The sequence below is a fragment of the Phodopus roborovskii genome, unplaced genomic scaffold (genome assembly GCF_943737965.1).
Source record: "Phodopus roborovskii unplaced genomic scaffold, PHOROB, whole genome shotgun sequence".
NCBI classification, from domain to species: Eukaryota; Metazoa; Chordata; class Mammalia; order Rodentia; family Cricetidae; genus Phodopus; species Phodopus roborovskii.
The window spans coordinates 9,436,306-9,464,035 of NW_026126598.1; the positions used below are offsets into that span (position 1 = coordinate 9,436,306).

General features: G+C 49.7%; 1 protein-coding gene across 2 annotated transcripts in view; it reads right to left on the reverse strand.

Moving 5' to 3' along the window:
* Positions 1 to 27,730, reverse strand: part of Clip2 (CAP-Gly domain containing linker protein 2) — a 59,038-nt gene that overhangs the window by 28,068 nt on the left and 3,240 nt on the right. For both annotated transcript variants that reach the window (XM_051204846.1, XM_051204845.1), the window contains exons 2-5: positions 16,340 to 16,530; positions 5,147 to 5,703; positions 903 to 1,027; positions 75 to 288 (exon numbers count right to left, since the gene is read on the reverse strand). In XM_051204846.1, the coding sequence (XP_051060803.1) occupies positions 75 to 288; positions 903 to 1,027; positions 5,147 to 5,703; positions 16,340 to 16,463 (1,020 nt within the window). In that variant the 5' untranslated portion in view covers positions 16,464 to 16,530. The remainder of the gene's footprint in view (positions 1 to 74; positions 289 to 902; positions 1,028 to 5,146; positions 5,704 to 16,339; positions 16,531 to 27,730) is intronic.

Below are 27,730 nucleotides of genomic sequence, written 5' to 3' on the forward strand. Positions count from 1 at the left end.
GGATAGAATAGGACACTTGACCCTACCTTCACCCTTAACATCAGAGTTCTCCAACTCCCCAATCCTACCCTTACCAGGCCACTACGGCTGGGCCGGCCACCAACAGAAGAGGCCACAGAGCTGACAGAGCTGATAGAAGAACTGCTGGGGCTATGGGTCAAGGCTGAGACACCCATAGCCATACGTTTGGTCTTCTTGGCCTTGGCTGGACTGGTAGACGGGAAGCCAATTCGAATGACCTTGTGGATGGGCGCAAAGAGACCGAACTTGGGTGGGCACTGGAAGTACCTGGGGAGCATGACAGAGCAATGGTGATACCATCATTACTAGGGGTCTCCCCAGCTTCCTACTCCATACCAGGGCCCCAAAGATACAGGTGTCTCTTCAGGCCCTGCCAGCCACATCCCAAGGTGAGAGTCCTCCAGGTGCAGGAGTCAGACACGGTGGTGCACACCTGCAATCCCAGCACTTGAGAGGTGGAGGGAGGGGATTAGGAGGATGGGACTGCCAAGAATTTACAGCTATGAGCAGGTTAAGAAACCTGCTGTCCATCACACAGTAGAAGCAGCAACATTAAGAAGGGACCTCCGGGACTGTATACTCCAAGATCCTACAAAAACTACTAGGATATCCCAGCTGCATCTTCAGTTGGCCTACCTCCCAAACCAGCTCTCTATCCCCAGGGGCCCCTTGCAGAGAGAAGGAAAACCCTGGAGGAGAGGTGCCATAGGGTATGGGTTCAAGGCCAGCCTCTGCTACATAGTGAATCAGAAGCCTACGCTGCACAGTACTGTTTCAAAAAAGGAGGAGGGGAGAATATAAGAGGCAGGACACCGTGGCCATGATTCCTCTGCCACCCTACCCTCAGCCCTTCTGACAATCATCAGGAGAGCCCATCGTACCTGGTGCCTGCCACGGCCCCATCGTTCTTCCCAAGGGGCTCATCCAGCTCCACGCCACACCACTCGCCTTTGGCAAAGTCCGTCTCCCCAACATACCGTACCACGCCGGTCTTCGTCCCACCAACCTGTTGGCACATGGAGAGAGGCAGGTCCAGAGGATGCAGGGGACACAGGTTGAGCCTGGCAAAGGGCAGATGAGAAAGAGGAGGTACCCACGGACAGCTGGGAGGAACACAGGTTCCAGCAGTCACGTGGAAGGACACAGGCTTGGAGCGACACAAAAATCTGAACTCAAATTCTGCTGCAAGTTGCATGAGCTTGGGCAAGTTACAGAACCTCTTCGAAACTCAGCATCTTCATCTACCAAAAGAACTTTTGTGCTAATTAAATGCTGTATGTACGTAGCATCCACTTGATGCTACAGCCTTGGGAAATGCTCTCAGTAAAAATACAAAGGCAGTTTTCAGGAATGGGGTAGTAAAGTCCCTGCCTAGGATACCCCAGTAAGGGGTTAGGGGCATGGACCAGTGGTACAGTACCCACTTAGAATCCTCCAATGAGGGGCTGGGGTGTGGCTCAGTGGTAAAGAGTTTATCTAGCATGCATGAGGCCCTAGGTTCCATTCCAACACTACAGGAAAATTAAAAGTAGGGCTGGTGAGATGACTCAGCAGGCAAAAAGCCTTGCAAGACTTATAACCTGAGTTCAATCCCTGGAACCCTCAGTAGACAGAGAAAATTGATTTCCAAGCAGTGCTCTGACATGTACATATGTATATACACACACACCTTAAAATAAAGCTAAAAAAAAAAAAAAGTATATAGCTCTATTTTTGTTTGTTTTGTTTTTTGAGACAGGGTTTCTCTGTATTGTTTTGGAGCCTGTAAACCAGGCTGGCCTCAAACCCACCGAGATCTGCCAGTCTCTGCCTCCTGAGTGTTGGGATTAAAGGGGTGTGACACCACCACCTGGCTTCTAATTTCCTTTCTGTTGCTGTGATTGAACACCCTGACAGAAAGCAACTGAGGGGAGGAAAGGATTTATTTAGCTCACAATTCCAGGTTATAGCCTAAAACTGTGGAGAAGTCAAGGCAGGAAATTAAAACATCATATCCACAAGAGCAAATGCAGGAGTCCTTTGCTTGCTTGTTACACTCGGCTAGCTTTCTCTGTTCTCATACTGTTCAGGATCTGTTGCCTAGGGAATGGTGCCACCCACAGTGGGCTTGGTCTTCCAACATCACTTCACAATCAAGACCACTCCCTTTCCAGACATGAGCATATGCCAGTGTGACCCGCATAATTCCTCATTGGAGACTCCCAACTCAGTTGCTTCTAGGTTGTGACAGTTAAAACTAACCAGTACAAAACCAAACCAAACCAAACCACTAACCAGTGTACCAGTGGTTCCCAACCTCCCTAATGCTGCAGCCCTTTAATACAGTTCCTCACCTTGTGGTGACCCCAACTATAGAATCATTTTCATTGCTATTTCATACTGAATTTAGTCATAATGTAAATATCTGGGTTTTCTGATGGTCTCACACGGCCATCAGAACTGCTTGCTGCAGGCCACCTTTCAAAGCCCAGAAGCTTCTCCTCTCAAAATAAACACCATTTCCTCTTTCAGTGGAATGGTTCCGTAATCGTGCCCATCTCTCTAAATAGCAGGCTTCTGCTGCAACTTCTGTTTTAAACTTTTAATGTATTTTTAACTGACACATAAGAATAGTCCGCACTTCAGCAATCCTCATTTTTTTTTTAACTGACAATAGCTGTACTTACAAATGGGGTACAATGTGATCGTGTGTGCAGTGTCCATATGTCTGCAATGTGCACTGTTCACATCAGGGAACTACTGTTTCTACTCCCTGACATATTCATGGTTTTTTTTAATATGTAGTTTTTGAAGGCCCCTCCATTGTTTGTGATAAATACATTAGAGCTCTGGGGATGCAGTTCAGCTGGGAGATTGCTCCGCTAGCAGGCAGGAGGCTCTGGAATTCAACTCCAGCTCTGTTAGATGTGCACACCTGTAATCCCATCACTCATGAGGTGGAGGCAGGAGGAACAGGAGTTCAAGGCCATCCTAAGATAAACAGCAAGCTAGTGGTATCATTCTAAATGTGTGTGTGAGTGCTGAGCATGTGTGTGTATGAGAGAAAGTGAACATATGCTATTTTGAGTGACTGTCATCTACTCTGCTTGGAAAACAAGAACTTTTTCCTTGTATTTGTGTTATTTTCACTGGACCTTAGCTCCATTTATTTTATTATTTATTTCACATCACCTCCAGTTCCATTTATTTTACTGAAAATGGCAGGGTTCCGTGTGTGTGTGTGTGTGTGTGTGTGTGTGTGTGTGTGTGTGCGCGCGCGTGTGTGATCTTCTCTTTGTATGTATGTGCATTCAGACCAGAGGTCAACATCAGGTACGTCCTAATAACCCTCCACCTTAGTCTGTGAGACAGGATCTCCCACTGAACCTGGAGCTGACAGGTTTAGCTCGGCTGCCAGTCCGCAAGCCCCAGGGAGCCTCCTGTATCACCTGCCCGGATATGGGATACAAGCAGGAACCTCCACAAGCAGGTTCTGGGGGTTAAATTTAGGTCCTCGTACTTGTACAGTGTTCACTAACTGTATGGCCCCAGCCCTTTGTGTGTTGTCCAGACAGAACCTTGTTCTGAGGCCCAGGTTGGACTGAATCTCATTTTGAAGCCTCAGAGTCATCATCCATCCTGCCTCTCTCCCTATAATGCTGGGGTTACAGACATGCCTCACCACTCCTAACTTCTCTTAATCTTCTAACACGTCTGGGCATTTTCTTATTTCAGTAACCATATTTTTCACTCCCCCCAGAGCCTTTTTGCCCTGATGAATATTCATGAACACATGAATATTCATGAACACATATTTGTCTCCCAGAGAATATCTGTAGTGATATGAATATTCATGACCCTATATTCAGTGGTTGTCTGAAGTGCCTTCTCCAATTTCTCAGATGACTGACCATCTTCCCCACGGAAAGTTCTGGAAGTCTCTACCATGGAGACTGCCATATCGGTTGCCAGTCTCAGGAGGGTGAAGTAGGGGGGTGCTGGAGAGAATTGAGGTCCTTGGTCTGCAGGACAGAAGTGCTCATCTTGTCCTCCAGTCTCAACCTAAGGTTCTCCTAAAACTCTGATCCTCCTGCCTCCAGCTCCCAAGTGCTGAGATGACAGGTGTGTGCCAGTGTGTTGTTTCATGGGGTCCTGGGGATCAACCCCTGGGAGCTGTGCTTGGCAGACAAGCACTGGCCCAACTGAGCTACTGCCCCAGCAGAGATTCCCATTTTGTAAAAAGTATTATGGCTGGGCTTGGTGTCTGAGCAAGACCAGCCTGGTCTGCAGAGAAAGTTCCAGGTCAGCCAGGGCTACATGGCAGGGCCCTGTCTAAAAGAAAAGAAGAGCAGGGCGGTGGTGGCACACGCCTTTAATCCCAGCACTTGGGAAGCAGAGGCAGGCAGATCTCTGTGAGTTCGAGGCCAGCCTGGTGTACAGAGTGAGTTCCAGGATGGCCAGGACTGTTACACAGAGAAACCCTGTCTGGAAAAAACAAAACAAGGTAAGAACTGGACTAGATGTAAACGTCATCCTACCCCCACACGCAAGACAAGCTCAAGTGTTAAAGGCTCAGTCCCCAGCTAGGGGACTACTGAGAAGCGACTGATCATGAGGGCATCCACGTTAACCGACGACGAGTTCATAGCGGGATGGGCCGTTTGGAGGTGGGGCCTGCTCAGACAAAGTAGTCACTTTGGGTGTTCTGATGTCTCCCTAAGCTGTGCACTCAGGCTTGCACCCCTCCCTCCCCTCACTCTTTCTAGCTACCACAAGGTTACCAGCTTTCTCCCGCCATGCCTTCAGCCACGATGTTTCCCTCCTGACCCAAAGCAATGGAGCTGAACCCTCCCCAAGTCACATGCTTAAACCCATCTTTCCTCTCCTACAGACACAGATGGGAACTGAGACTCAGAAAGGTTTATACATATGCCCAGGGTCACACAGCAACGGGCTCCAGGGTCTACGTCTTCTCCACTGCTGTTCTATGTGGTACCAATTCGGAATGTGGCCTCAGTCTGGACCTTGTTCAAGTTCCCTTCGAGTCCCTTCTCTGCTCGGCCTCTGGGGTCCAGCTTATGCACGAGGGGGTGAGGGGTAGAAGACAGAGAGGTGGTTCGTCCAGCCAGGAACTACCCACACTTACCAGCACACGGTCTCCCAGGTGGAGGTCCTTGTCACCACGCTTCACAGAACCACTGTCGGAGAGGTTGGAACCAGACTCATTGCCCGTCTTCACGGAGCTGTTAAGAACACTCTCCCGCAGGGGGATGACTCGGCTGGTGAGCGGGGGCGTGGCGGTACCAGAATGTAAGGACAAGTTCTGGGCAGTGAGAGATTCCACCGAGTGGGCATCACTGCCTGAGCCCTCAGCTGTGGGCTGGCGGGTCAGCTTGGAGGGCCGTGTGAAGATGCCCTGTAGAGCCGGGCACTCAAAGTAGCGGACACCACCCACAGCGCCATCATTCTTGCCTACAGGGTCGTCCAAGACCACGCCGGCCCACTGGCCTGGTGCAAACTGTGTTTCGCCCAGGTACTGCACCACGCCTGGCTTCACACCATTCACCCACACCCTTTCGCCCACCACAAAGTCCCCCAGGAAGTCATCACCCACTTCAGCCGCCTTTGGACCTGGCTTCTCAGAGACGGCGTTGGTGGCTCCAGCCGAGGAGGGACCCGATGCCTGCTTGTGCAGGGGAGACCCTGTGGATGAGTTAAGAGGCAGCAGTTAGGGCTAGCCTGGGAACTGGGGGACTGCCAGCCAGAGCTGGAGGGCGTCAGTTATCTGATGGGGAATCTGAGGTGTGAGGATTATTCCTTCTGGACAGTGGGTAACTCAAGAGTATTTTCTCATTCTTCTGGCTCCCACCCAGGGGTAGCCAATGTTTGAATTTCTCAGGGACATACTGGAGGGGTTGGGAGTGTGGCTGACAGGTTAGAGCACTTGCATGAGGCTGGGGTTCCCTCCTCAGGACCTCAAAAAGCAAACAAAACAACAAAGCAAAAGTTGGATTGGTGAGATGGCTCAGTGGGTAAAGAGGTTGCCACCAAGCCTGATGACCTGAATTCAATCCCTGGAACCCACATGCTGGAAAGAACTTTCCTATAAGTTGTCCTTTGACCTCCAATGACCTCCAGATGTATACCATGGTACGAATGCCACCAGTCCCTTCCATAATAAATGGATGCAAAACAGTTCTGTAAAGTGTCTTGGCAGGCCTACGCAGTTATAGGGCATAACTCTGTAAGGCCCTTAGAGGTGACCAACCCACCTTACCTGTCATTCTGCTTAAAACACAAGAAGGGGTTCTAGCCGGGGTCTCGGGGACCCAGTGTGGCTATTCTTAGAAAAAAGCTACCAGCTCAGCTGTCCCTACCCTCAGCTGTCCCAGCCCACAGGACCCTCGGATAATCTCTTCTGACCCCTGCCTCTCCCAAGGGTCACAGGTCCTCCAACCAATTGCTTCAACAGCTGCTATAATTCAGGTCACAAGCCTGTGATCCCAGCCGAGTTTCTTTGATTTATTTTTCCTCTTTTAGCCATCCCCTGCTTGGTTCTTCCAGCTGCCCCTGCCTCACAGGGACCAAACCCTTTTCAAATTCCCCACAAAGACAAGCAGGGAGAGTTTGGCTGCCTGGAGGATGGGAGAACATAGGATGCCCCAACATAGCACCCTATCCTCAGATTTGGAACACACTGGCCAGCCTTGGCTAACCCCCCTCCCTAAATTGGTGTCTCAGTTTCCCCAAGAGACAACTAGGTAAGATATATATATATCCAGATCCAGAGTGCTGTTGGGCTCTGATTTTTATTTTAATTTTTTGAGATGCTCTCATGTAACTCAGACTGGCCTCAAATTCCCTTGATAGCATATGATAGCCTTGATCTTCCAGCCTCTACCTCATGAGTGCTAGGATTACAGATGTATACCACCATGCCTGATTTATGGGATGCTGAGGCTAGAGTTCAAGCCTTCCAGACCACATTTCCAGGGCCTTTCTGGGGTTTTTTTGTTTTTGTTTTTTGTATTGTTTTGTTTTGTTTTTCAGAGTCAAACTACATAGCGTTGGCTGGCCTTGAGTTCACCAAACAGGGAAATCCAGCCCTCAATTTACAGCAATCCACCTGTCTTATCTTCCCCAAGATTTTAAGCATGAGGTCACCACGTCTATTGGTACTGACAATCTATGCCAGGACACATGGTGTGGGTAGAGAGTGCCCTTAAGATCTGTCACATAGGCCAGGCGGTGGAGTTGTATGCCTTGGATCCCAGCACTCAGCAGGTAGAGGCAGGAGGATCTCTGAGTTCAAGGCCTGCTTGGTCTATGGAGTGAGTTCCAGGACAGCCAGGGCTACACAGAGAAACCCTGTCTTAGGGAGGAAAACCCCACAAAACCAAAAACCAAAACAAGACATTTGGCACATGGATGGTTCTCTTGGCCCACACCCTCACAAGGGTGGAGCCTAGACCTAATGCTGCCTCCCAGGTCCTCACCATTGCACACAGTAGCCCACATCTGGTTGTGCCCATCTGCCATTCCAGAAGCAGGAGGCTGAAGGAGGAGAACTTCTGAAGCCAGCCTGAGCTACTGACAGAGGTCAAGGTTAGACCAGGTAATTTAATAAGATTCTCAGCCAGGTGTCGGTGATACAAACTAAACCTCACACAAATGATTTAGTCCTTTCCTGGACAGGGGCTCCCTTCATGAGAAAGGCACAATAGAATTTACTTTGAGTGGCTGGGTGTGGTGACCCAGCACTTCAGGGGGGGCAGGATGAATGATCAAAAGCTGCGGGTCATTCCCAGCTATACACAGAGTCTGAAGCTAGCCTGCCTGGGCTACATGAGAACCTGTCTTGAATTTTGTTGTTGTTTTTATTGCAGGTTTCAAGTTCAAACTAAACCAAGGGTGGTTTAATCTTTAATCTCAGAACACAGGAGGCAGGTAGATTTCTAACAATTTAAGGCCAGCTGGGTCTACACACTGAGTTTCAGGCTAATCAGAACTACATAGTGAGACCCTGTCTCAAAAAAGTTCCAAGTAGAGCTTCAAGGCAAAGGATTAAGGCTAAACTAAGGAGGAAAACAGCTGGGAGTCTGGTTCAACAGCAGGTGTAGGGCTCGGTGTGGGGACCCAGATGGCATAAAGAGGATTCGAGACCTGCCTTGTCTTGGACAGAGGACAAGCATGTTATCCCCCAACCTCCGTGTGTGTGTGTGTGTGTGTGTGTGTGTGTGTGTGTATACGTGCGCACGCAGTCACGCATGCAGTCCACACATGCATGTACCGTGTGTGCAGGAGCCAGCAGAGGCCAGAAGAGGATGTAAAATCCCTGGAGTTAAACACATAGCTGTGGGTGCTGGGATCTGAGCTCTGAAAAGCAGCAAGTGCCTGAAGCACAGAGCCGTCCCCAGCCCCTTCCTTACCTTTTCTGAGACACACCTCCCATTGGGCTTGCCAAGTACTGCGGACAGCGCTGGGATTATAGCTCATGTGTACCTCCTCGCCTTACTTTTTTTTAAGTGTCTCCTAACCTCAGCTAGTCTGGAATTTGCTATGGAGGGAAGGATGACCTTGAACTTCTGATCTTTTTCTGTCTCTACCTCTAAAGTGCTGTGATTAGACATGTACCACCATGCCTTGTTTCTGTGATGTTACGTATAAAATCCACAGCTTCCTACATGCTTGACCAACAGAGGCCCAGCCCAGCCCCAATCTGGTTTTTTTTTTTCTTTTTTTTTCGTAGGTTTTGGGGCTTGAACTCAGGACCTTGCATTCTGCAAGGCAAGATCTTTACAGTGTGAACTATTTGCCCAACCCCGATGGGCTTTCCCTTACCTGCCAAGACTCAGCCAGGAGAAACTCCAGTTTAATGAGCAACTACTATTGGCCAACCCTGTGGTCACAAGGAGGCCATAGGGGAGGACAAATGAGGGCCAGCAAGGGATTGGAGGGACACACAAGAAGAAAGGACATTATAATTCGGCCAGCTGAGCGTAATGAAGGAAGGAGAAAGCTCTGGGGTACCAGAGGGAAGGGATGCTCAACCTGAATGAGGCTTCCATAATCTCTTGCCTCAGGTTACTGGGCTCCTCAGAGCTTTGGAGAGGAAACCTTCCCTGTCTGCTCTGTCAAAAGGCCAGCACAGGGCCAGTGGGTAAAGGTACTCGATGCCAAGACTGACTGAAACTTGATCTCAGGACTAAAATGGTGGAGGGGAGAAGTGAACCATCTGAGTTGTTCTTTGGTCCTCCCTCCGTAAGCATTCCATGGAGAGAGAGAGAGAGACAGAGAGACAGAGAGAGAGAGAGAACATGCACACACAAATACATATCTGACTTAAGGTGCTGGAGGGATGGCTCAGTGGCTAAGGGCACCTCCTGACCTGGCAGAGCAGCCAAGTTAGGTTACCAGCCCCCACACTGTGTGGCTCACAACTGCCCCAAACTCCAGCTCCAGAGGATCTGATGCCCTCTGCTGCAGTCCGTGGACACCTGCACTCATGTGCACATACCCTCATACAATACACACACACACACACACACACACACACAGAGAGAGAGAGAGAGAGAGAGAGAGAGAGAGAGAACAGACACATAATTTAATATTTTAAAACATGTAATATCAAGTTTTTAAAAAGCCAGCACAGCCCTCACCTCCCTCATTTTAACTTTGTTTTGTTCATGGCACGACCTCCCTCTTCGGAAAGGGGCTTTACCGGGCTCGGAACATAGTTCCACGGGTACAGTGCATACATGAAACCCACTTCCAGCACCACAGGAACTTGGTGTGATGGCCCAGGCCTGTCATCACAGCACTTTGGAAGTAAAAGCAAGAGGGTAAGCAGTCCGGGGTGATCTCTGATTATATATAATATATAGTGAGTTCAAGGCCAGCCTGGGCTACAAGAGACCCTGTCTTTAAAACACACACACACACACACACAAAACCACACAAGACAAAAACAAAACAACAACAACATAAAAAACCCCACATATACACAAAGATTAAAAAAAAAAAAAAAAAAAAAAAAAAAAAAAAAAAGCCAGGAGATGGTTTAGATGGTTTAGTGGTTATGTGCTTGCTCTACACAAGCCCAAAGACCTGAGTCTGGATTCCAGAACCATAAATACCAAGTGGCCCCACGTCATTCCAGCACGTCATTCTAGCCTAGAAGGTGGGGACACAGCAACCTGGTGGAGGATGGGCGTGAGAATGGCCATATTGATGAGCTTGGAGTTTGATTGAGAGACCCTGCCTCAGAGAACAATGTGAAAGCAAGATGAAGAATGCCATGGCAACCCTGGGCCTATATAGGCACACCCACATGTGAAGATGCACCCCAGCATGCATGTGCACACAGGCCTTACCAGGCCTATAAACTCTGGGATGAACTTGGCTTCTGCCCTGATGGTCTTGGATGGAAGAAAAGTCTCCTATGCTAGGTCTCTAAATGTTCCATGGGACACAGCTCTAGTAACAGGATGCTACGAAGTGGGATAATAAAATTACCTTCTAAGCTCAAATAAGGAACACCTTACACAGGTTAAGGGTGCTTTCCCTGCGGGACTTCTCAGCGCCCTTAATATGACAATGAACAAGTACCATGTCCACACGAGAGGGGTTATGAATAAGGCGCATCTACGACATGCTGCTGAACCTGCAATCTGGCAGTGAGAAATACTACTGCAGGTAAGGTGAGTCACTCTGCCATGGATACAGCAATTTCTTCTTGGTGGCCCCTAAGGAGGCCTGCCTGTGCCAGCTCCCAACAACCCCTCACACAGCAGCCACTGAAAGCCTCCCTCCCATTTAACATCTCTCCCCCTCCTCCAACTCCTTGGTGCTGTGCTTTCTTAGTTTGCACAATCTACCCGCTGGGTTACTGGACTTCAGTTTTGGGAGCTGGATATACACCAACCCGCCTCTAGACAGACTGTCCATCCTAAGGGGTTCCTCCCCCTCCCCACCCTACCCCCCAGCCCTGCCAAAGAAAAATACATACATGACATACATGGCCTGAAGTCCCTAGCAGGTCTTCTGTGCCAAGCCCCTCCCTCTCCCCAGGGGCTCTCAAAGGCACAGGTCATGAAGGAAGGGTTAACGAACCTCTCCAGAATGACATCCCCCTTCAATCAGCCTTCGGACAGTTCCCACGCATATGGAGCTCAAGGAAGGCTGAGTCTGTCCCTCCTGCAGCAGAAGAGCCCTCTGCAGATTGAACGCCCCCACCCTGTGGCACCTAGCCAGCAAAGCTAAAGCTGCCTCTGTACCCTGATTCCCTGAAGGCATCCTCCATCCGCTTACTCTGGGTCCAAGAGTGCTCAGCATGAGCCCCCTCTGTCCCTCCTACTCAGGGCCTGCAAACAGCTGGGGAACCTGGGTGGGGGTGGGGATGTGATAGGCTTCTTACCCTGAAATGAGCAGAGCCAGCTCCCCATGGAGAAGCTTCAGGCACTGACCATAGGGTCCGGCAGGCAGGCAGGCAGGCAGGCGCTGGCCTTGGTCCCCGCCTCCCAGATCGATAGTGGACAGAACGTCAGGAGTGTTAGAAGGCAGCCCTGCCCCCTGCCACACAGCCCCAGAAAAGCTCATCTTGGCTTCCCCATCCTGACACCATTAAAAAGTTTAGGATGTGGTCAGGGGAGGGAGTGGAGGGGCCAGCCTTGAAGAATGTTCTTGACCTTGGCTGATTGAAAGTGGTTAAGGGAAACGGAGAGGCCTGGTCCTCCAGTGATTCAAACAACATCTCAGATGAGGCACTCAAGTGATGGGCAGGGAGGGAGTGGAGGAGCAAACCTATACCTCGGTCCCCAGGAGGGTGAAGCAGGAAGACAGCCAGCCTGGATTACATAGGGAAACTATCCAAAAAACAAGAGGGGGGTCAGTGAGGTGGCTCAGGGCTTAGTTAGACGCACTTGCCGCCATGTTCGACAACCTAAGGTCAATCCCTGGGACCTACACAGTGGAACGAGAGAACCAAATCTCACAGGCTACCATCTGACCTCCACACACCTGCTGTGGCATGCATGCCCACACATATAAAACACATATAAAATAAATACTAGAAAACCATATCTAAAATAAGCAAACATCTATTTGACAAGCTCAGATGTAGCTCACTGATAGAGTGCTTGCCCAGAAAGCCCCATTGAGGGGCTGGGGTATTGCTCAGTGGTAGGATGAACTATCTCACTGGGTTATTCAAATGTGACAAGGTGAGTGACAAACATAACCTGCCTAAACAATAGAAGCACATTGGTTGTCTGTGACCCATATTCTCTGCTTAGCAATACCAAGTCCCAGATTCCCAGCAAAACTTCCAAGGGCCAGAAGGGACTTCTTAGGCATTGCATTAGGAAGAGACTCCAGAGGCTGGGGAGATGGTTCAGTGGTAAAGCATCTGCTACGCATGTATGAGGGCCTGAGTTCAAATCCCCAGGACCCATGTAAAGCTGGACATGTCATGCACCTCTGTACTCTCAGAGCCTGGACATCACCATGAGCAATGGAGGCATGAAAATCCCTGGAAGCTCATGGGCTAACCTGGTGTCAACAGGTAGATAAGAGACCCCGTCTCCTGTGAGTTCTAGGCCAGCTAGGACTACACAGTAAGTGCCTATCTCCAAAAGCGAGAGAGAGAGAGAGAGAGAGAGAGAGAGACCCTCACTACCGAAGTTACATGAACACCCAAGCAGTCCTCTGACCTCTGCGTTGCGCTGTGCACACCTGGATTCTCGTGTGTACACACACACACACACACACACACACACACACACACACACACACACGACTAAAAGGAGACTCCAGAGAACGACTACCTTATGCAACCCAAATAGAATCTTCCTTCCCAGTGTAGAACAGAGTTGGAGGCCACATCCAGTAGGTGCCTGGAGTCTTAAACCCTTTTCTCCTGGTCACAACCCAGGACAGATGCTACCATTATCCTGGGTCCCACTGACAAATCCTCCCAGCACATCCTCCAGGGTGCTCCTTCCTATCCACACTCCTCTGCTTAGCTCCATATCTGCTCACCTTTCAAACCACCTATACTTGCATCCCAGGGTGATATCTGCCCTTGAAGTCTCCTCCCTGGGACCCTGCTGCATACTGTGTCATGCTTCTGGGTACCAATACAGACCTCCTCTGCTGCACATGGCATTCATCCAGGCTGTTTCCCGTGCCAGACCCTCTCTGCCCAAAGCTGACATCATGCCTTGGGAGGGAGCCACAGCCTTGCTTCCCAAGGCAGGCGCCAATTCGCGCATGGCTCTCTCAAGTCATCTTGGGTGTCCCCCACAGATTCCCGGTTTCCTCGATGCTTTGTGTTGTTGACTGATATATGTTTTGACACAGGTTCTCATATGTCCTGAGCTAGCCTCGAGCATAACCTTTAACTCTTAATCCTTCCCCTATTTCCCACAGACTGGGTGACAGATGTACACCACATCTGGTTTATGTTGTGCTGGAGATGGAACCCAGAGCCATGTGAATGCTGGGTCAATACCCTACCAACTAAGCTAAATTTCCAGACAATGTTTGTTTACTTTTTTTTGAGACAGGGTCTCTTATTTAGCTCAGGCTAGCCCTCATCTCACATGCTTCAGTCTGAGTGCTGGGATTATAGATATGTACCACCATGCCTGGCACCTCCACCACTTTAGAGAGCAGATGGCCAGTCCCATGGGTATCTGGGAACTTAAAGGGCCAGTAGCAATGGGGACTGTTTTCCCTAACTTTATTCCCTAGCACTTGTTACCGAGGCTCTTGGCATTGACCCCAAAGTATGGTACTGTCTTTGCCTAAAATCCTTCAGTGAGAGAGTTGGGGTGTGGTTCAGTGGTAGAGCACCTGCCTAGAATCCCCCAATGAGGGGCTGGGGTGTGGCTCAGTGGTAGAGCTCCTGCCTAGAATCCCCCAGTGAGAGACTCGGGGTGTGGCTCAGTGGTAGAGCACCTGCCTAGAATCCCCCAGTGAGAGACTCAGGGTGTGGCTCAGTGGTGGAGCACCTGCCTAGAAGTCCTCCCACCCCTGTGAGAGGCTGGGAGCGTGGCTCAGTGGAGGAACACTGGCTAGGCATGTGTGAAGCTCTGGATTAAATCCCAGACACTTGGAAAAAAAGAAATTGGGGCCTCACTTGATGAGGAGAGCCAATGAAGAAAGAACCCAGAAGAGACAATGGGCCTTTCTCCCTGAAGGTCATGTCCTGGCCTAGGGCCAGGCTGGCTGGTACACTTCCCCAAACTACTCACTCCCATACAACCACCACTGCTGGAGTAAGCTCAGCCTGCTGGGAGACTGTGGCTAATCTTGTTTCTTTGTACTTAATCTTTTAAATATTTATTTATTTTTATCTCATGTATATGAGTGCTCTATTGCATTAAGTACGTGCACCACGTATATGCAAGTGCAGGACCAGAAGATGGCATTAGATCCTCTGGAACTAGGGTTACAGATGCTTGTGAGCCACCAAGTAAATGTTAGGAGCCGAGCCTGGGTTCTCTGCAAAAGCGGCAAGAACAAGGGCTCTTAACCACTGAGCCATCTTACCAGCTCCCAGGATTCTTTGTTGCTATATGTATGTATGTATGATGTCGGTTGCGTTCAAACACCGGGATGGGGGTTGGGGTGTGTGCCATAGCCGTTGGAAGACATCTTGCAGGATCATTTCTCTCTTGTACCATATGGGTCCAGGGACTGAGCTCACTAGCCCAACAAAGCAGTTTTTCAACCCTACCAATACTCAGCACCCTCAAGCTCCTCCTAAGAAATGACTCTGGAGTACTGTCAGAGGCCCTGTGGCCTCTCCATGACAGGCAGTGAGCACGAATCCTTTACCTGTATGATTGTTCATTTGCTCACTGGCTTGGTCCTCCCATCAACCTGGACAGTCTATGCTCACAGTGGAGCTAATATACTTGGGGTCCCCTAGGCCACACCCTGTACAGATCTCCCCATGTTACAAAGACACCTGAACCCTTGCCCTTCATCTCTGATCCCTCCCTAACCTCAGTTCCCACTCCTTTCCACAGATGTTGTCTTTGTGTATGTACATATTCATATTGTATGTGCACGGGCACGGTGTGCACGCATGGAGGTCGGTATCGAGTGTCCTAGTGACATGCCTATTTCTGTGATAAAATACACTGACAAAAAGCAACTTGGGGAGAAAGTTTTAGCTCCAGAGATCTACTTGCCGAGTACTGGGATTGAAGGTGTGCACCCTCCTAGCTTCCTCTGGAATGCCTCCCACGGAGTATGAGGGAATCTGCCATCTTGGAGGGGGAACTGCGCTGCATTGCACTTCTAACTCGTTATCTCCAAACCTCTGAGACAAACCAATGAGATGGCCAGAGGCCTACAATGCTGAGTGGAGTGTACAGTGAGTAGGGGCTGTGTGGAGACGTTTCTCACTGAGTATTAACGCATCAAAGAGAAAAGGAAGAAACAATCACTATTTCCACTGCAAAGATACAGACGGTCAAATCAACAGCTGGGTGTGGTGGCTCTCACCCATCATCCCAGCACTTCACTGAAGGATGAGGCAGTAAGACCATGAATTCAAGGCCAGCTTGAGCTGTACGACTGAGACCTTGTCTCAAAAACCAACCAAACTATTCCTAACTCTAGTATACTGTCTAGGATATGGTGAATGTTAACTGTCAACTTGACAGACTCTAGAATCTCCGGGAGACATGCCTCTGGGCATGCCTGTGGGGATTACCTCAATCTGTTACCTGCTATAGGAAGACTCATTTTAATAATGGCTGGGACTATTCCCTGAGCAGTGAGGGAATCCAGTGACATGTACACACCTCTGTTTCTTGATTATGGGCGAGATGTGACCAACGGATTTCAAATTCCCATCACCTAGATTTCCCCACCATGATGGACTCCTTGAACTGTGAAACAACACCAACCCTCTCCCTAAAGTCCTGCCAGGGTACTTTATCACAGCAACAGCAAAAGAAACTAAGAGATCCCTTGTGGCTTCAAATTTTGCTGTTGGAGCTATGGCTGTGGCTCAATGGGTAGAGAGCTTGTCCACCATGCACAAAGCCCTGGGTTCCACCCCAGCACCACATAAGCACACTGGTACTCCAGCCTGAGCTACACGATGAATTTCTGAGCCCTGTAAGTGGCACAGTTATCTCTGAGTTACCCACACTGCTGTAAGTAACCCCAATAAATGCACTGGCTCATCATGGACTTTGGTGGAATCCTTATTTTGGCCCGTTGCTGATGTCCTCTATCTGAGTGGGATACAGCTTTGCTCTTGTGTCCTCAGGAAAAGTCCCCATGCTGCAGCCCCCTTCTCACTCTTGGCCCCACAGACCTTCCTTGGAGCCACTGGCTGATGCCACCGCAGAGGACGAAGCTGATCCGATGGACGGCCTGCCCACAGGACTGGAGTGCTTGCCCCCTCGGCCAGGGGGCTTCAGGCCACTGGGCTTCTGCATGGTGGCGCCACTAGGAGGGCGGACAAAGGTAGATGGCGGTCACATCCTCTCTGCCATCCTTGGTCACCTGTGGACAGAACACGAGAGGGATAGAGTCATAATGCCTTCACTAGGACACGGGAACTCGGCTGGTCCCAGTGGTCCTGAAACTGACAAAGTCTCACCAAAGGATGGCAACATGTCCTCTCTGTTTCGTTTGAGATAGGGTATCGCTGTAGCCCAGGCTGGCCTCAAACTCATTATACAGTAGAGAAAGACAGTGAGCTCCTGTTTCTATCTCCTTTGGGTGGGAGTTACAGATGCAAGCCACCACGCCTGATTTACTCAGACCCAGGAATGGAACTCAGGACTCTATGTGAACTTCACGGGCACTGTCCTCCTTTGATTCGTTATTTCTGACAGGGTGTCTCACTGCATATCCTAGATTGGATCTGCTAACCCTAATCCAGTCTCCGGAGTGTTGTGATTACCAGTGTGCATCACTAAGCTCTGCTACACTGGGCCATTGTAGACAGAGATGACCCTTGCTTTGGGGCCGCCTGGATGTGGGCCAGTTAGCTGGTGAGCCAGGCCACCACGGAAGGCAGAGCAGGGTTCTTCCCTCCATCAATCACACTTGTTCACGTGGCCTACACCTATCTGAAGGGCAACACCACATGTACCAGAAAAGATCTAAAAGGAAAGAAATGAGCTGCCAGTTCACTCCTTTAATCCCAGCACTTGGGAGGCTGAGGCAGGAGGATTGCTCCAAGTGTGAAGTCACCCTGGGATACAGAGCAAGGCCCTGAATCAAAAAAAGCCAACAAAGAGCAGACGGAAGGGGGACAAAAAAGGAAGAGAAGGAAACACACACACACACACACACAGAGAGAGAGAGAGAGAGAGAGAGAGAGAGTAGGGGATAGCACTAATATAGAAATCCATACAAAATTCTCTTCACAGAAAAGCTTGGGCATCTCAGAATGTCTCTCAGTCATGCGTTCAACAGCTGATGGGTGTTGCAATTGCTTGCTTGTTGTTTTGTTATGTAGGTATTAACCCGAGGTCATTCACATGCTGTTCAAGTGCTCTACCACTGAGCCACACCCCAGCCCCTCCCTGGAGGATTCTAGGCAGGTGCTCTACCACTGAGTCACACCCCAGCACCTCACTGGGGGATTCTAGGCAGGTGCTCTACCATTGAGCCACACCCCAGCACCTCACTGGGGGATTCTAGGCAGGTGCTCTTCCTCTGAGTCACACCCCAGCTCTTCACTGGAGTGTGTGGGAGGGACTGTAGGAAAATGTTTCATTGCTGAGCTATATGCTCTTGCCCTCTTTCCACTTTTTATGTGAGATAGTCTGAGTTGCTCAGGCTGGCCTTGAGCTTATTATCCTCCTGCCTCAAGCTCTGAATAACTAAATTACAGGACTACATCCTCAAAATGGGCTCTTGAAATTTTTCTCCACAAGTTGCACCTCACCCAGAAGAAAGTTGGCCCAACAATAGCATTCTTCCAGGTAGCCTCTTGGGACCACTGGCCCTGGAAATACGTGGTGAGCCTAGGAGAGTCGGCTGCCCTTCTCTGTCTGCACTCTGACCTCCTGGGAGCCTTGAGAAACCTCAAATCAGAGACCTCAGTTTCTCCTCTGCGAGAAACCACCTGTCAAAGTGTTAGACCCGAATCCCACGACGGGAAACCCTACCTGAGGGCACCCCAACAGCCCCGCAGCAAGAATGAAGGCCTTCCAAGCCCCGGGCCCCTGCAACCATCTTCTCAAAGGAGGCTCCCTTAATTTCCCTACCATTCTTGATGATCCCAGCAAAACTACTGTGTGCCATACTGCACCTACTATGCATATCTATTGTACAGCACACCTTGCACAGATGTGGCTGGCTATTCCCAAGTCTGCTGAGTAAATAGTGGGCATTTAATAAGTAGAATATTACAGCTGAGAAAAGTTCAGAAACAGCTGGGTGTGAGGGGCCACACCTGTTATCACAGCATGTAGGAGCAGAGGCAGGAGGATGGAGCTTTAGACCAGCCTAGGTTGTGTAGTGAGAGCCTATCTCGGCAAAAGAAAAGGGGGCTGGAGAAATGGCTCAGTTGGTACAGTGCTTGGGGCCCCGAGTTCAATCCCCAGAACTCATAGTAAAGAGTCAGGCATGATGACTGTGGTGGTGTGAATAATAATGGCCTCCACAGGCTCATCATATATTTGAATGTTTAGTCTCCTGGGAATAACACTACTTGAGAAGGGTTAAGGAGGTGTGGCCTCATTAGAGGAAGCGTGTCACTGTGGGGCGGGCTTTGAGGTTTCAAAAGCCCACACCAGGCCCAGTCCCTGCGTGTGTTGTCTCTCTGTCTCTGTGGGTCAGGGTGTTGCTCTTAGCTACTTCTCCAGTACCAAGCCTGCACGCACCATGCTGATAAGAAGTCAAAGCTCTGGAACTGCTAGCAAGCCCCTAGTTAAATGTTTTCTTTTGTAGGGTCGTCCTGGCCATGGTGACTCTTCACAGCAATAGGACAGTGACTAACAGTGATACATGCATGTAACACCAATCCTGGGAAGGCAGAGATAGGTGGGTTCCCAGGCCAGCCAACTTAGCCTTCTTGGTGATCCCAGGCCTGTCTCAAGAAACAAAGAAGAAACGACATTCAGAGTTGATCCCTGACCTCCACACACAGGTGCTTACATGTGCACTGGGACCATACACACACACACACAGGCACACAGGCACACACACAGGCACGCACACATACACACACACACACACACACACACACACGGAACTGGAGGGAGGGGAGGGGTAGAGAGAAACGGAGGCCATTAGTAAAGAGGGGGAAGGAAGAAGGAAAAAAGGAGAAGAAAAGAAAAGGAAAGAACAGATGCTAGAGAGTGTTCAGCAGTAAAGGTGCCTGCTGCCAAGCCTGAGGACCCCAGTTCAATCCCCAGGTCCCAAGAGAGACCAACTCTGCAACATACATGTGGCCACACACAAAAATAAAGTATAATACATCTTTTTTTTTTTTTTTAAAGAAAGAATACATTTACAGAGGCAGGAGCTAGAAAGATAAACTCAACTTCATGGTTTCCATCAATGTCACAGTGGAGCGGCTAGGCTGAAACAGCCCCCAGGGCAGGCTAGATCTTCCCTAGCTCCCAGCCTGGTGGCCCTGCCCTAAAACAATATTTCCAAGACCCTGACCTCAAGAGACAGTGCCTGCTTGCTTCAACTAACAAAAGAGAGCATGGAGCTGGCAGAAAGGAACCAAGCCGGCATTCAGCCAGTCCCAACTATCCCAGCCAGGGGACTGGAGGGGACCGGAAGGGGGAGGGGGAGGGGAGATTGGTAGCAGGAAGAGGAGAGGAGGCAAAGGGCTGAGCTGGCCCTCAGTGACTCAGCCCTGCTCTGAGACAGAAAACTGGTAGGGGGGGTGGGGGGGAGGGTGGAACTTGGGAAAGCTGTGACATGGTAACAGGGCCTCTGGCCACAGTACAGCCAATGGTGGAGGCCATGAAGTAAGGTCTTGTGCAGCCTGAGGCCTAAACCCAGTCTCACTCCAAAGGCCTTGGGACATGAAGCCAGGTGACAGTCCCAGGGTTATCACCTGTACAATGGGATATAGGTAGCAGGCGTGGTCAGCACAGTGATCCCAGCACAAAAGAGGTGGAGGAGGAAGGAAGATTTGGAGTTCCAGGTAGGCAAAATGGCCTAGCGCGTGTGCACACACACACTAAAATATAATAAAATTAAAATAAAATAAAAAATAACCAAGCTGGGTGGGTAAAGTGCATGAAGCTCTGAGTTTGATCCCCTGCACTGCATAAACCAGGTGGTTATGCACACCTGTAATCCCAAAATCTGGGGGGGGGGGTGGCAGGAGGGTCAGAAGTTCAGGGTTAACCTCAGCCACATAGTGAGTTTGAAGCCAGCCTGTGCTACAAAAACAATTATAAAATTATAAACCAGTTCAGTAATGCACACTTTCAATTCCAACACTGGGAAGGCAGGGGCAGGCAGACCTCTATGAGTTTGATGCCAGCCTGGTCTATAGAGTGAGTTCCAGGGCAGCCAGGGCTACACAGAAAAATCCTGTCTCCAAAAAAGAAAAGAAAAGCCGGGCGGTGGTGGTGCATGCCTTTAATTCCAGCACTCAGGAGGCGGAGGCAGGCAGATCTCTGTGAGTTCGAGACCAGCCTGGTCTACAAGAGCTAGTTCCAGGACAGGCTCCAAAGCCACAGAAAGACGAAAGACCCTGTCTCAAAAAACCAAAAAAAAAAAAAAAAAAAAAGAAGCAAACAAAGCTGGGGTCTAAGTATGGCTGTCCTGGCAGGGTGTGGGGTGTGATGTCTGAGTTAGGAAGATGTAACCCCAGGAGTAGCCCAGGTACTCGACACAGCCGCCAAGTGCCATGTCCCAACTCTCCCATGGCTCCGTGCTGAGGAGCGCTGTCTGGGAACTCAGGTCCAACTGGAGCATCAGGCCCCACTGTGCTGCCCTCAACTGCTATTTCCTGGAAAGAAACTGGAGCTCTGTTTCAGGGTTTCCATTTCAGCTGCCTGGGGGTGACCGGCCACAGCTCCAGCAGAGGAAACGAGGCCCAGGATGCTGACCCAGTGAATTGGTGGTGTCCTAGAGAGGGGACGGTGCCAAGTGGAACAATGGAAAGCCCAACTCCCCGGCAAAAATGCGGTCCCTGGGCAGGACGAAGGGCACCAGGACACAGGCACCCCGGCCCAGAATTCCAGCTAAGCCCCTGGCCCTGGCTCATTCATTGGGCGCTTCTGCCTGGAGATAGTTCCTCAGAAGGATGCTACTAATGAGGTTAGCCAAGCCCACCCTCCTCTCTTTCAGTTTTTAAATATTTATGGGTAGGGGGTGTTCATGCATGTTCACATGTGAAGGGTGACAAACAGGGAGGGTGTTCATTTATCTCCTTCCACAAGAAAGCTCTGGGGATCAAACCCAGGTGACTGAGCTTGGCAGCAAGCCCCCTTTTACCTGTGGAAGCAGCTTAAAGCCCCCTTCTTTTGGTATTTGATATATAGCCCAGGCTGTTCCCAAACTTTCCATCTCCCTGCCTCTTCCCCCCACTCCACCCCAGTGCTAAGATTACAGGCCCAGGACACCATTCTGATTACATCTGGCTGAGGGTCAGGGAACATGGCAAGTTGCTGTGGGTCACTGAGAGGTCACCGGAGTCCATGACCTCCCGGCTGGCTGCAGACAAACGGAGGGCAAGGCTGGGACGGTCCCTCCCAGTGAGTCTTGCCAACTTCCAGACTTCAAACCAGCTGGGCCTCAGGCCTAGGAGAACCAGAGAGAGGCGTCCATCTGCCTGGGCCCTCATCTCCACCCTCCTCCCTCCCCCTGGTCCCCAGGGCCATCAGGCACAGGATGCGGGGAACAGCCGGGCCCAATACTTGCATGGCTGTGTTAATACTAGCAAGTCCATGGCAGGTATGTGCAAATTATGGGGGTGAGGACCCTGACTGGGGTCTTGGGCCTCCTTGAGAGTGCCAAGAGCCAGAGCACCACGTGGAGAGTGACGATGGTGGCAGAGACAAGAGCGAGGCTCTGGGAGAGAGTATGAAAGCAGAGTGGGGGGCAACCAGACACAACAGAGATGTGACTTCAGGGAGGGGAGTGGATGAAGCTGGGAGAGCGAGCAGGGAAGACCGGGCCCCCACAGTCAACCGCCAATGCTGTTCCTTTCTTTTTGTTAGACAGGTCTCTTTATGTATCCCTGGCTTGTCCTGGAACTCATGTAGATCAGGCTGTCTGCTTCTTCCTTCCCAGTGCTAGGATAAAAGGCATGGGCCATCACACCTGGCACAACTTTGGGGTTTGTGTTTTGTTGTTGTTTTTGTTTGTTTTGAGACAGTGTTTCTTACAGCCAGATCTGGCTTCAAACTCATTGTTTGAACTTCTGATCCTCCTGCCTCCACCTCCTGAGTGATGGCATTACAGGCATGAAGTACCATGTGGGCTTTTGTATGTAAGGTTATAGTCAGTACAAAACAGTTTTTGTTGTTGTTGTTGTTGTTTTAAACCACCTGACAGGCCAGTGGGAAGACTGAGGGGATAAAGGCATTTGCTATGCAAACCTGGTTACCTGAGTTCAGTTCCCAGAACCCATGCAAACAAAGGTGGAAGGAGAAAACCAACTCCAAAGAGCATTCTCTGACCTCCAAAGATGCATAATGATACCTGTGTGTACGCACACACACACACACACACACACACACACACACACACACAACATGTACCACGTATGATTGCACACACACACCACACACCATGCATGATTGCACACACACAACACACAACACACATGATTGCACACACACATAACACACACCATGCATGATTGCACACACATACATACACACACTATGCATGATCACACACACAACACACACCAGGCATGATTGCACACACACACAACATACACCATGCATGATTGCCCACATAAACATACAACACACACTATGCATGATCACACACACACTATGCATGATCACACACATACACCATACATAATTGCCTACACATACACACATTATGCAACATTACACACACAGAAAATAACAATTTTTTTAAATTGTTAAAACTGGGCTGGAGAGATGCCTCAGCAGTTAAAAGCACTTGCTGTTCTTCCAGAGGACTTGAGTTCAGCTCCCAGAACCCACACTTGGCACTTCACAACAACCTGTAACTTAACTGCAGCTCTAGGGATCTGATGGTCTCTTTTTGGCCTCCAAGAGCACCAATACACACACACACTCTCTCTCTCTCTCCATGACAGAGAGGCCAGCTAAGGCTACATAGTCAGACTGTCCAAAAAAAAAAAAAAAAAAGAAAAAAGAAAGAAAGAAAAGGAAAGAAAAAAGCAAAGAAATAGAATAATAGCAAACAACTTAATTCATTTTATTTCACATGAATCTTATCCATATGTATGTATGTGTACCACATGTGTCTGATGCCCACAGATGTCAGAAGAGGGTGTTAGATCATGGAGTAATGGATGGTTATGAACCACTATGTTGGTGCTGGGAATCAAACTTGGGTCGCCAGCAAGAGCAGCCAGAGCTGATACAACTCTTTAGCCCCCCCCCAATATAATAATGCATTAAAAAAAAAAAAAAGGCAGAGAGCCAGGCATGGTAGCATACACCTTTAATCCCAGCACTCAGGAGGCAGAGGTAGGTGGGTCTCTGTGAGTTTGAGGCCAGACTGGTCTACAGAGAGAGTTTCAGGACAACTCGGGATGTTACACAAAGAAACTGTGTCTCAGAAAATAGACAGATAGATAGATAAGGTGGGGCTGGAGAGATGGCTCCATAGTTAAGAGCCCTGGCTGCTCTTCCAGAGACACAGAGTTCAATTCCTAGCAATCACATGGTGGCTCACAGCCATCTATAATAGAATCTGATGCTCTTTTCTGCTATGCAGGTGTACATGCAGAGCACTCATAGATAAAATATAAATGAAAAAAATTAAAAGGTGGAAAGAGATATCTAAGGCTCTACTCTGGTCCCCACACATATTCACACATCTGCACAAACATGTACACCTCTCTCTCTCACACACACACACACACATACACATACACACATACACACACTCCTCTTCGTCCTAAAATCTCTCTGTATATTTGTCTAACTGGGATTACAGGAAAGGGCTGGATGACTAAATCCTAGGAAATTCCCTGGGTTCTAGGTACCATCAGATGGCCCCAGCTGTAAACGAGTGAGCCTGTCTTATGGATCTATGTAGTTAGTGTGTGTCTCTCCCAACACTGACTTCCCGAGGGTAGGATGAGGCAGGCAGGGTCAGAGTCTGGCCTAAGGTGGCACTGTATGGAATGAGTATCTTCTACTGTACCCCGCTTCCCCGCAGCAGGCCTTTGTGCCAACACCCCAGCATCCTCTCCCATTCTGGCAACATCCTGAACAGGCAAAGGACAGGAAGAAGAGACAACTGATGATGGAGTCTGGCTCTGGAACAGCAAGAGAGACTTCAGCCAGACAAGGGGAGGCCATGCAGGAAGGATGGGACAGCCAGGAGAAAGAGAAACTTGGCAGTAAAACATTCAAGAGTACTACCCACACATCTGATACTAAAGCCCACTGGTACTAAGGAGAAGAGGATGGAAGAGAGAAAAGAACAGAATACAGTGACTCCCGGAGATAAGCTCAGTCACCACCAGCAAGGTACCAAGTCAGTATTATCTACTGTTGTTTCCAAAAAGGCAGCCTCACCCTAGCTACCAATGGAGGCTGCATGCCAAGCACCCACCACACACATGTACTGTCTTATTCATGTCCAGGCTTTCTGCAAAGTGGTACTCGGTGCCTGAAATGCCCTCTCCCACTTCTCACAGGGAGCAGAGGGGTGGGGAGAGTGTGTGCAAATCTTATTCACTGTGTGCGTCTCAGGACCGAGGACAGCGCCGAGCACAAAGCTCAAAACCCCACGCTTAAAGACTTCATTAAAGAACTTTGGGAGGTGGGGATGTGGCTCAGTTGGTAGAGACCTGGTTTAATGCACACAAAAAGTCCTAGGTTCCATCCTCAGGACCACATGGGCTTGGCCTTACACACAGGTAAATGCCTGCAATTGGTAGGGGGATCAGGAGTTCAAGGTCATCCTCCACTACATAGAGAGGTTGAGACCAACCTGGGTGACATGGGACCTTGTTGTTATTTGTGTTTGTTTGTTTGTTTGTTTGTCTTTAAGGATGTGGTTCTGGAGAGGTTGCTCAGTGGTTAAGAGCACTGGCTGCTCTTCCAGAAGTCCTGGGTTCAATTCACAGTACCCACATGGCGCCTCACAATTGTTAACTCCAGTTTCAGGGAATCTGATGCCATCTTCTGGCCTCCACAGGCACTTCATGAACCTGGTGCACAGATAGGCACGCAGGCAAAACATTCATACACATATAAGAAGAAAAAAAAAATCCAACGATTATCATCTGGGCTGGAGGTGCATTTTGCTGGCAGAGCACCCTCCTACTATTCCCCCGAGAGAGGTGGGGGACATGAAACTGTGGTGAGTGCCCAACTAGAATCCTCTAGTGGGGTGCAAGAAGTGTGGGTCAGCTGCCAAGCTCACACCTATCTTGCAAGGCTGTAGGGCAGAGACCAGGGCAAGCCCTGTATTTATGGCTTCTTCAGCCTCCTGCTCTGAAAGACATTAGCCTTTCTCAGCACTCTGGAAGGCAACCCTTACAGTTCGTGTCTCACTGTGAAGACCAGGCAGATGGGATCAACGGAGGCTCTAGGGCCTCGGAACACAATGGGTGCTGCAGCTGGACCCACCTCCAGTATCCAGCTCTCAGGAGGAGAGGGCGTCCCCTCCTCCTGGGCCAAGGCTGAGAAGGTTTACCTAAGTCACAGTGCTGTGGACTGGAACACCACACAGTACCTGGTGACACACAGTGAAAACTGTCCACCACTCTGCCTCCCCAATCATTGCCACCAGCTCCTATGCACAGCCATGCCCTCCCCCAGTTCTCCAGACACACACACACAGACACATGCATGCACGCACACACACACACACACACACACACACACACACACACACACCCCTTCATGCACCAAAAAACTTGACTGACAGACTATACCAGCTATTCCCAGCCCCAGTCTACCACCAGCTGAGCAGATGGGATAGCCCCCTCATTCGGTCTCTCTGGCAACCCAGGACTAAGGGGGATACCACCAGGAGAAGCCTATAAACAGGAGCTGAAACCAGCATTTGGAACGGTCACACTGGGCCAGGCCATACTCATGAGTCAAGGAAAAGATGAGGCAGAGAGGCCAGGTTAATTTAAGGGTAGAGAAAATGAAACCAACATCCAGAGAGAAACAAGAGGAGCTGGGCTGCCGGCCGGCTGCACCCTCCAGGGGCTAGGGTGGCCCTGGCCCCTGTAATTCTTCTAAGTTTCATTCTCCTACTCTGAAATGTCCTTTTGCAGTTGGCAGGACAGTGAGATGGCTCAGAGGGGAGAGTACTGGCTTCCAGGTCTGATGAATTCAGTTCGATCCCCAGCACCCACCTGGTAGAAAGGGAAACAACTTTCCAAAGCTGTTCTGTGACCTCCACAGGCATACCATAGTATGTGGGAGTGCACATAAGCACGCACATGCGTGCACACAAACACAAGCACACAAATAAATACACAACAGACAAATGTGGCTGAGGTCTCCCTTTACTTAACCGAATGAGGCTGTGATCCCCGGGACAAAACTTTCTCAAGAGAAGCCAGACACAGTGGGGCTATGGAGGTGGTTCCCTCAGCAAATTGTTTGCCACACAAACATGAGGACCGGAGCTCCAATCCCCAGCATCCATGTCAAAGAGCAGCTTGTGCCTGTGACTGCAGCACTTGGGAGGACAGGAGGACCGTGGGGCTAGATGGTTAGCCGGCCTTACTGAGTCAGTGAGGGCCAGGTTAAGTATGATGCCCTGTCTCAAAAATAGGGTGAAGGGCCAGCAAGATGGCTCAGTGGGTAAAGGGGTTTGCTACCAAGACCGACGACCTGACTTTAACCCCTGGGATCCACATGGCAGACTGAAAGACCTGATCAGGGCAAATTGTCCTCTGACCTCCATATGTAGCCATGCATATACATACCCACCCATAACCACATGAACACAAAATAAATAAAACATAAAATGGACAGTGATTGAGGAAGACAGAATTCACACACACACACACACACACACACACACACACACACACACCACACCAGCCATGGTGTTACACACCTGTAACCCCAGGACTTGCTTGGAAAAGACAATCAGGCTAGCCTCTTGATGCAGGCTAGCCTCAGGATGCAGCAAAATTGTGCTACATGAGATTCTGTCTCAAAACAACAAAAACTCCCAACAATGGGCATCAAAGGGAACCCTCTTTCAACTCTGTGTCCCTTCTATAACAGCTGGGTTCAAAAAGCCATGCCTATTACTTCAGCTAATAAAGAGAACTGAGGTGACCTCAGTGGAGGTATGTGAAGTCTGGCCATCGAGAGAGAGAGAGAGAGAGAGAGAGAGAGAGAGAGAGAGAGAGGAAAGAAAAGAGATACAGACAGACAAGACAGAGACAGAGATTCAGAGGAGAGCCAGTTCCATACAAGGCAAGGCCCAGACAATTATATGGGCTCCAAAAGCCAGATAGTGCTTAGACTTTGTACTGAACAAGAGGAGTGGAGGTGTCAGCACAACTGTAATTATGCTTTGGAGAAGCAGATCTGGGAGCAGGGTAAACTGTCTT